Here is a 10984-nt window from a genome sequence, read left to right on the forward strand (position 1 = left end):
TATCGTTCAGAAGTTGAAAGTGATAGCCACAACATGCTTCTTCCTTTCTGTGTTGTCAGGATGGTTCTGTATTTTATCTAAAACATATTTTCTTAGTTTTAGGATAAAAATAAATATTATGATAATTTCTCTCCTCAGCAACTGTTTCAAACATTACTAGACTATTATTTTATAAAAAAGAGCACTTTCCCAGATGACATYTTTCTCTTAACAATTTCATAAACACAAATCATGTTTATCTACAGCCAACTTCATGAGTAAGACAAAATGTGTTTTGCTTGTAAGATGAAGATCAAAATGCAGAGATTTTGTTTATGCTTAGAAGGATAAGCCAAAATAGTTGTATCGCAGAATAATGCCAGTAAACTCTACTAGTTTTGCTAACTTTCAGCAGCGTTCAATTCTTTTCCTAGTAGCCAGGAAACTGGGGAAATGTTAGTTTTTATTGATAAAAGGATGCCTACATCGGAACATTTATTAGCACAGTTTGACTGGTCAGGAACCAGGGGAAAAGATGAAACAGCCTTCCTAGAAAAACTTTCAGTATCAACCTTCCTCTGCTAAAAGATGTTTTTTTAAATTCAAAAGTTAGTGTGATATAAATTTACAGAACAAAATGTCAAAGAGTAGCTCTAAATTATTCCAAAAACTCTGTTCCTATTTTTTCCTTTACAGAAATTATCAATAATGTAATCCATTATTAAAAAAGGACTGCCATATTATAATAACTATGAAGACTTCTAGAAGAGGATCTAATTTTTTGAAAAGAGAAACAAAATTTACTTCAGTTTCTAGTTCTTGAGAAGACATAAGTGCTATCTAAAATAATAATAATAATAATAATAATAATAATAATAATAATAATAATAATACATGACTACCCCTCATGTTTTGGGATTTTTTAACAGGTTCATCAATATACATAAACTTCTCATGCTGTATTTGAAATTAAGAATTTATACATTTTCATCTATAGCTCTAGTTTGCAAGAATTCATGCATTATATACAAAATAAAAGCATTATAATTTTTAATTTATGTAACTTCAACTTTTCCATAAACATTATAGAAAATACAGATACAGATATATACTAAAGAACCCCCAAATGTATGACTAGAAATGACAATTGCCTTTTTCTATCAGAAGGATCATCTATTTTGGCTAATTATGAAAACAAACAGACAAAAAGCTCTCATGACTCTTAACGCTCAGAAACCAAAATCATTAAATTTCAAGTACCTATTATACTTGGTTTCTTGGGGCTTTATTATCTAAAATAACTTCTAAATCAAAATACCTATTTCACCTTTATTAATAGACATCAGATATCAGTGCAATACTATCCACACACCTTTAAGCATATCTTTAATGACATATACGTCAAGGTACTTCAAGGAAGAGTAACATCAGGTTAAAGAGAATTGCAAGGTCTCAACAAAATGTTCAGAAGAAGATGGGTAAACTTTTCCTTATCAGGATGACAAAAAAAAAAAAAAAAAAGAATACAAGTTTGTCAGGTCTGTGGCTGAATGCTCCTTTTCTGGACCAAGGAAACCATCAGTTTAGAAGAGCAATCTGTTAAGATAATGTCGCCAACCAGAGAAGCCCGTCATCTTTGGGTAACTTTCAGCACATTACACTGTAGCCCCACCTAAAAAAAAGAAAGTTGAAAATTCAGCATTTCTGCTACAGATATTCTTCACCAGTTCTTCAACATATAAACTGTTTTTTGTTGTTGTTGTTGTTTTGTTTTTTTTTTAACTCTAGTCCTCTCAAGCATCAAGCAGGACCATCTCTTGTGTCTCCAGGGATGAATAGACAACATCTCCCATTTTCTTTATCCCACTCCCCCTGCTGTAGTCCAGAGAGCTACGGCATCACTGACTGCAGCCCTGCAGCAGACTTTGGCACGATGCTTCTCTTGCAGAAACACAGGAAAGAGGTGACCCTTCCTGTGTGCAAAATGGCCCTTCTCTGTAGTGAGAGGCCTCACCTGGGCCCTCTGCTCTCTGCCTAGGGGCTTTACTTCAGCCCCCATCTGGGCCATCGGTCCCTGCCAGAGCTGGAAACCTGCCCCCAGCCCTGTCGTGAACTGATGTTTGGCTTTCCTGGCTCCCCCATTGATGCTTAGCTTTTGTTTCGGGATCACCTGGCTTTCTTAGGACCTGCTGCCAGTAACCCTGCTCTGCACATCTGCATGGCCCTCACATTATCTTCCTTCCCTAAAACTTTCATGAACTATTCATCCTTTACACTTTTCTTCTGGGCCTTTTAGAGCTTCCTATGGTTGTCCTAGATGAAGATAGAGAACATTAGTTACCAATATCTCTCACAGACCAGTGAGATTGCTGGAAATAAGATTTTCAAAACCCTTGTTGCCGACCTATTTCTGTTCTCTCTGTTCTCACTGGTTTTTTTTGTTGTTGTTGTTGTTGTTTGTTTGTTTTGTTTTGGTTTTTTTTTTTTTGTTTTAGTTGTTTTTGTAAAATCCCCCTTTGCTTCAGAAGCAAATCGGCTCAAAAATGGGGAAGCTAATTTGTTCTTACGTTGTGGCTTAAAACAAAGCTTCTTGTTCTTATAAGCTGAGTAGGCTGCTATCGATCCAACAACTAATATTACAAAAGCAGAAATTATAGGTGATGTAACTCCAGCTATTAATCCTGAATCTGAAAAAAAAAAGAAAAAAGAAAAAAAGCTTTTACCGGAGGCACAGAAATAATAAATAAAGTGTATTTTTGCAGAACTTTGAGAATTGTTTGGTGTTAACATTGGAATTTCAAATACGGAATTCAACAGAAGACCACAGATTATGTTATATTCTATCTTATGTGAAAAATGTCTTACAGCATCATTTAGCATACATACTACTATTACATTGCTAAAATCTTCTTACTATTTAAAGACAGTCTGAAACAAGGTACAGAATAAACTATTCACCAGTATTTCCTCCATGATTGAAATGCTGCTCATCTTCACCTGGAATAGAATGTAGAGTTTCATCAAGAAATGTTTTTGTCATGTTTGGAGAATGAAGTCTTTACTCAGCAAAACGATTTCATGCAAAAAGCCAAACTAGGCTATATGAGAAAGGAGCTGTCATTCTAATTCTGACTGACAGTTGCTTTGGTAGGAGGGATAACCTTCCATCTGTCTGCAACTTCATTCTTTAAGTATAATAATACTGTCTTCTAAGAGAAGGGTAGTACTCAGCTGTCTCCATCAAGCTCGTTTCAAAGGAGGTGGGAGGCCAATACTGCATTCTTGTTATTGCCTACTACCAGAGAAGCATATGACTTATCATTAATTTAAGTCAATGTCATAAGTCCAGTGCATCTATTTTCAGTTATGAGTGAGAGCCTCTTGCCTTGGGACTATCCTAGTTGAATTTAGAAGGATTAATCCTGCAAGATTCTGGCTTAATCCTGCAAAGTGCTTAGGGATAGGTTTCAAGTGACTTAGAGTTTCAGGCTCAAAGCTATGATTTGGAGAAATACAATGCTTTTAAATAAAAATATCAGTCTTGTACTTTACCTTCACTGTCAAACAGATTTCTGCTATAGCAAAACCAGATAGCTATGAATGACAATAATCAAAGAGAAGCTGCAAGGAGAATTGGCAAATACTACCTGATAGCTGTGGTGGTAATGGCTTCCCATCGAGGAGATCTAGGTCACTAAAGCCTCCTGCAAGATAAAGATCAGGATTTCTCTTGCAAAATTATTTGGACAGTGGCATCCTTCCAGCTACCTTGTCCAATCTCTTTGTAAYGTTCTTGGGAGAGGTGAGGGACCTTTGAAAATGCACCTGGTGGATGGGATGGGGGGGGTCCGTTTAAATGCACCTGGAAGCTGGAGAACTAAAACTGATGCTTYGTGAAGCCACAAGTGCATTCTGGGCCTATGAAGACACATAATTCTGGCAATAAATTAAATCTGAGCCCMAAAAGGGGCATATGTGCAAAAACCCTTGTTAAATGGCCCAGCCGTGAGCATCCATACAGCCACCTGTGGGATATGTTGTTCAAGCTCTTAGAAACACAAATCCATGTATAATATGGATATCTCAAATCCCACCTGCTCCCACAGAAGGAACTCAGCTTGTGGTCTAGATCCAGATGGACCTGTCCATCCTGTCCATCCATGGACCTGTTTATGCACAGCTGGACCCTACAATCACAGCAGAAGATGGGATCCATGTGGCAGGTAGGGTAGATGTGCTACTTCCACTGAATGCAGGTGTGTGTCTGATACCACTCAGGAGCAACACAGGCCTCAACTCTCCACCTCCTCAGTCCCCTCTGGTTTATGCCCGAGAGCCATCCCAGATTCATGTCTTAGTATGGACTTGCACCTAGGCTCATCCACACAGTAGGCCTAGMCATCAAATGTTCACCTTAGTGAACCTATCACAGTTCAGTGATAGGAAAACATTTGGCAAATCCTTGGTTCATACCCAAAATGAAAGGGCAAACAAGAGGAGGATTAATCTACTGCTGCATAGGATTCAATATCCTACATGTTGAGCAGAATTAAAAAAAAAAAGAAAAAAAGCTTGTTACCAATACTAAAGCTCAGAAAACCTTTCCAAATAGTTGGTCAGAAACAGTGATTACAAAARGGGGAAGGGAAAGGGATGATTAAAATGATTAATAATGAAATAATAAAAGAAGCTGTTCAAAGTTGCTGATCTGAACAGCTCATCATGTTAAGATTTTCTGTAAAGAAAATGGTCTTACCAGAATCACTGTGGCTTCCTGGTCGTGGTGGAAGGGGTGGATATAAAGGTTTTCTTGAGATGTCACCTATGAATAATAAATATCGTTAGATGGTGAAAGGGAGAAAACTTAGAACTTAAATAAAGAGTACAATAACCTGAGACACTTACTGCTATTTTTCCCCTATTAAACTAAGAAAAGGACCTTGCCACTATTTGAAAAGTCTCCAGCCTGCTAGGAGCAATTAGATACTAAAACCAGTTAGAAAAGGGGAAGGGAGCATTTTCAAAATGAAAATGAGAAACAAATCTACAAGACTGTCCATGAAGAATATTTCATGTATTTCTGGCGCGTGCTAATATTAATTAATGCTGATGTCTGGGAAGAGCAGTGTGATACTGCAGGTGGCAGTGGGACAGTCATGCAGAGCCAGCAGAGCCAGTTTGTGTCCTAGGCTGGGCAGGAGGCGAGGAGATAACTCTGCCACCAACAAGCTTTGCTGAGAACTGGAGACTAGTTTCATCTAACAATGAATTCATTCAACATACGATGAGTTTTCTACCCTTGGACAGTGCAAAATGAGCTTAGACGTCAGCTTTGTTCCTTAGATTTTGTGCAAGTATTCAGTCTTTACTCCTGACATAGTGTTAGGAAAAGATGCACTGGATAGAGACGGAGATCAAGAACACTCATAGTTTTCAAACTACACACACAGTGCTGGATTTGCAAGTAGGTTCAGGTCAAATACTGCCAAAGTTAATGCCTGGGACCATTGTTCTGCATATATAAATAGCCATCTTCTCTCCAATGAGGCCACTAGCGCATTTAATTGATCAAATAACCAAGCAGTGAATTTGGCTTTATTTCAAGCTAACACAGAGTTAGGTCACAGAAAAACATTATCACTTTCCTTCACTCTCCTTAAGTATTTCTTTTGCCTACCATACATGACAGATAAATTTGTATGATGTTTTCCTCTTTTCTAAATGCCAAATATAATGCTTCTGTTTGTGACTAACTTTCAGGTTCTGTTTCAGCAAAATATTTAAATATATTCTTAAATTTGAGCCTCCTGCAGTCAGTGGATTTTAGGCACACCCTTGAAAGCTTTGCTGAATCATTCTTTTCCCAATTACTGCTATCTAACAGAAGAAAAGATTTGTTCTATCACAGAACCCTACATAATTTTCTAAGACCCATCATGACACAAAAGCAGAAAACTACAAGTGCCATTACTCAATTCTATTATGATGATGCAGTTATTAAATCCCTTCTAAAGTGAATAGGATATATTCTATGTCACTACTAGTAAAAAATAACATCTTAAGAACATTTCACTGTTCTAATAATAATCCCATTATACCATGTATGAATGCCAATTAAAAGCATGAACTGAAAATAGGCTGAAGAAATGGAACCTAATGTACTCTGATAAAAAGTATACAGTAAAAATGTTCAGGAGTGGAACAATTAATATGAGCAGTAACGAGTGAGTAACAAGCTCACACCTGCCTCTATCCCCRCTGTTACCGCTGGTTCCTAATCTTAGTCAGAATCATCTTTGGCAGCTGAAGAAACTTCTGCCCTAACAAGTTCTCTCCATCCCCCTGCCGGCACCTACCACCCCTGAGCCAGCAGGTGCGAACAGGCAGTACYATCTTCCCCCCCGGCACGGCCACGCGAGGCCTGCCGCAGGCACGGGAACCACCGCCAACCTCCCCGGCCTGCACCAGGCCTCCTGCGGCCACCAAACAGGCACAGGCCGGACCCCTCTCCCTGCTCTGCGGGATACCCCCTGGCAGGGGGACCGCGTGGGTACGAGCACTAACACCTCACACTGCTACACCTAAATCCTCCTGCAGGCCTAAAAGGTCTTTGTGCAAGTTAGGCAGGCTTCAGAAAAAGGCTACACTGGAAAAACTCCTTACCARAAAAAAAAAAAAAAAAACAGATTATATCTGAGAAAAGAAAAAAAAAGTACTCACCACCACCAAAAGCATCTCCTAAATGCAGATCATTATCTAAAAATGAATAAGAAGAACATGCAAAGAAGTAAGTAACGGACAATTGTGGAGGGAAGCGAAATGCTCATTTTTAATAGAAAGCATTTCGAAAAAGTTTGACAAACAACTATTTTTCATATCAGGCCTGCAAATTCAAATGAAGTATCATACTTTTCTTGAAAACTGTAATAGTATTTAACATTTATCCACAAACAATTGATAAATTGTATCATATTTTCTACACAAAATACAAGGGATGCATTCCTGCTTTAAGTAAACRGAGTCAGTATAAATCTAATAGTGCTGTCAAGATGAATACTTCCTTAATATAYGTAAAAAACATACTTCAGCTATGTTAAAATATGAAAATGTGACTATCTGTTTTAAAAATATATTTACTAATACTTATTTTCTGTAAAACTAGTGCATGCATACTTGGATCAGGTGAAACTTGCTGAACTGAAAAAACTGAATACCCATTTCAAAAGCAAGTGACATACTGTGAACCTAATTAGCAAGACAATTACATTAATTTATCTATATAAAGATCATRCAGACAGAAAAAGTCCAGTTTTCCTGGACACCATATGTGCGTATCTGGGGTTGGTTGATAATCACAGAATCATGTCCCTCTTGTACTGAATAAGCAGTTTTAATTTGGCTGAGCTACTTCTAAAAGTCTGCATGTGCACGTTACGCAATGAATCAACCAGCTACTGCCATTCCCCTGGCACTCAGCATGTGCCTCCCTGTACCTGGAATGGAATTTTCCCTTCAACAAATCATTTGCCAATGAGCTACAAATGTATAAACAGGAGGACCTCCTTCTCCAGCGTGCAGGTGTGAACACGAATATGTGGGTGATATTTTAGCATGTGTGTGGAATGAGGATGAACTCTGAAAGGTTATAGGATAATATGTGGATGTGTAACCACGTGAATAACATGGATGTGTTATTCACACATATCACTTTCCTCGCCATTATAAATGCAGAGAAGTACAGTGAATCAAAGAGAGAGCAAAATCCACACAGACTTTGAAAAGRTGATTATGCTGCAGAAAATGAGATACTTCATTCAAAATATGTTTTTAGTATAACATTGTCAGAATTCCAAAAGTCAGCAAAATATGACTGCAGTGCTAATCCATCCAAATACACAACCATGTACAAGTTTGCCTTCATGTGTCCTTTCTATCCAGAGGAAGCAGGAAGATGGTTTTGCACAGCATCTAGTCTCATTATATATTTGACATTTGTGTAACCAGCCAAAAATACTTTKATGCCATCAGCAAGCTGGCAGGAAAATAATCAAATTCATATTACCTGAGTCAGTTTGTTCCTGTCAAGCTAGCTGTTAATCTTGTTTGCGTACAACCAACAGAGAGTTACACTTCAAAAATGCCTTTATTTGTCAAAGGCTAAAACTGTAAAAAGCTGCAAGTTGCTAATTAGATTGAATTTATTCTCAAGATTAAGAATTCAGGTAAGATACAGGTTCCACTCTGGAGGATTGGCATAGAGTTTTGTTACAAAAAATGTCAAGGTTGGTATGGATGAAGCATAAAGGGAAACATGTGTTTGTAACCAGAAGAACACCAGAAGAAAACAGCATGGCAAAGGCCTAAGAGAATGGATACAGAAGGATACTATTCCTAGAAAACTATTCTCCACAGTATAACTGAGGAATATGCTGTTTGTGTGGAAACCAAAAGATCTGTGTTCCAAGACAGCCTTAGCACAGATGGGGTGTCAGGAGCGGAGAAGCAGAAGATTCTCCAAGGCCAGAGGTTGCAGCATATTGGCTACRACACTTCTTTTCCTGTTAGTCCACCCAGAAAACAGACTATAGAGATAGTCTGCATCCTCCAAACAAGCAAGAACAAGCAACAACCTCRCTTAGGGTCCACAGAGGCTAAAATAAGCAAGATTCAGAGGTAAAYGACCACTCCATAATAACAGACGATTCCTAAAGAATATAAAATATCTGTCCATGGACTAGCTAGTCATTTCCAAGCAAGTAGAATCACAGAGGCATAAAGATTCGATAGCTGGTATATTTTGTCTCATGTCGCACACAAGTAATGCTGACCCAAATTCTTGAGCACATGCCTTGGTGATCATGTGTATGTAGACTTGAGTATATGAGTGAATGAAATCTATGAGAGATTTTGTAAATAAACATCTCCTTCCACTTCCATTAAATTTTCAATTGAATTTCCAATTACACTATTTTGGAGATATCTCTAGGAAAGCTTCAGCACAGACAGAGGAAATAATATTCAGAGGACATRGCCTGTACAAAAATTTAGCTCCAACTCTACCAAAATCATATCAGCTAGCCTCATTTCTCAATTACATGGCATGAATGGGATATAAAAGAAACCCTGAAGCATCAGGTCGATGTTTAGACACACTTTTATATCATCTCTTTGCATACGGTTTCAAATTCAGTCATTAATTTTGTTATACTTTTTGTTTGTTTGTTTCACTTAAATTTCAACTCCCTTCAATCCTGTTTAGTGCTGAAAGGGATTCCAAAATGCTCTGAAATACATGGAATGCTTCATTTCCAAGAACTGGCAAAGGTCATTCAGGATGGCTGTATAATCRTCATCTGATGCCATATCTCTCCATCATGGCCTGGATGTTTTTAATCCAGACCAAACAGACTCTGTTTGCCAAATCAACTGGGAAAGAAGAATGTAACCATTAGAAGATTAAGTAGCTCCCACACTCACAAGACAATATCCTGTTTGTTCAGAGTGAGACACAGAATCTGTTATCAAGAACTATCTGTTTCCGTACTAAGAGAAAAAAAGAAATAATTGGGAAAAAGCAGAAGCGACAGTTAAACATTTTTGTACTTTCCAGAGATTTTAATGCAGGCTGGAATAGTATTATGAGAATTTTTAGGAGTAAAATGCTTTCTGTGGTAAGTCACTCTCTAAAGCTTAATAGGAAGCAGTGAAGATAGGTAACTGGTAATTGTTAAAAAATTACTTACTTTACAAGACAAGCTGGYATTCGCACAAATGATGTCAGCTACCGTACCTACCAAATATGATCAAAAATCTCATGGGAGACAGTTTCTACATATCTGAAATTAGCTATGACCCACTGTCTTTAYTACTTACTCAGCACCGGCCTTCTTGTTGGTCTTCTGATCACTGTAGGTTTCCTGGTAATTATGTCCTCTGGGAGACACAATGACATACTAAAAACCAATAAAAGCTTAAAAAGAAATTAACTTATGAAATGAAGGTATCTATAAATCTGGGGAGCGGCATTCAATCTGCAAATAGATCTTCAGGTACTGTGTCAGAAACTACAAGTGAAGTGGTAAATTTTCATAACTGTGATTTTTTTGGTATTTTAACTTGTGTTTATGCCAGAAACACTCATGTAAAAATGAAAAAAAAATAAACAAACCAAAAGCGAACAGCATTTTTCAATCTTTTCTAAAGGAAAAACATAGCATTTCCTCATCCTGTATACATTTAYTGAGGTACTAGTCTCTTCATATTTCAGTTCTAAAGAAAAAGATAAAGGGCTTTAAATTTATTATTAGGGATAAATGCTATAACAAAATAAAGATAACAGATTTRCCTACCTGGATGATCAAGAGCATCAGCTAAATCAAAATCACGCTGACCTAGCAAAAGGAAACAGAAAATGTCAGTGTCCAAGTTTCCATTACCTCCAGGTGTGAGAGCTCCTGACAAAGCCATAAATCTGGTACAGGCAAAATAAAATGCAACCAAACAGAAGGATGCCAGGAGCATGTTGTCAGCTGCTATCCCTGCTCCACACAGCCCTAAATGAGCATACAAGATGAGGCTCATTCAATTCAATAAGGGAATTTGTTCAAAAAACASAAAGAGAATCTGTTCTCTAATGACACCTGGATTCACTGTGTAGTGCACCACTGTGTAAAGATGCCTTTAAAGAACATGTGTTATCTGTTAGAGAGCACAAGAATGAGAAGATCCTGAAATCAGCATTCATACTTTCAAACTAGAATCATTAGGTGAGAGCTTTTAATATCTTTAATAGCTTTCGCATCTTAACATCACTCTGATAAAGTGTTTTTCTTAGTAAGTCTTCAACATTACACAGCAAGAAAAATGACTTTGTACAAATGAGTAAAGTGAGGAACCAAAAAAGGCTATCAAAGAGCCTCCAATATGAAGGCACCAGGTGTTGTGAATCTCAGTTTGGTACTCTTCTTTACAGACACTGTCAATCTTAATATGATACTCAACATAA

At 37.5% G+C, this 10984-nt stretch overlaps 1 protein-coding gene across 1 annotated transcript; it reads right to left on the reverse strand.

Annotated features, from left to right (window-relative positions):
- Nucleotides 1–1526: 1526 nt before the first annotated feature.
- On the reverse strand, nt 1527–10100 carry XG (Xg glycoprotein (Xg blood group)). The gene is made up of 7 exons (XM_026035366.1): nt 9853–10100; nt 6700–6735; nt 4736–4801; nt 3627–3683; nt 2938–2976; nt 2547–2666; nt 1527–1651 (listed from the first exon to the last, which is right to left on the reverse strand). Exons 1-7 carry the CDS (start codon nt 9929–9931, stop codon nt 1635–1637), a joined length of 414 nt encoding a protein of 137 aa, XP_025891151.1. The 5' UTR covers nt 9932–10100; the 3' UTR covers nt 1527–1634.
- Between the last annotated feature and the right edge of the window lie 884 nt (nt 10101–10984).

Source organism: Nothoprocta perdicaria, unplaced genomic scaffold, assembly GCF_003342845.1.
Source record: "Nothoprocta perdicaria isolate Ctin4 unplaced genomic scaffold, notPer1 scaffold_159, whole genome shotgun sequence".
Taxonomy (NCBI): Eukaryota; Metazoa; Chordata; class Aves; order Tinamiformes; family Tinamidae; genus Nothoprocta; species Nothoprocta perdicaria.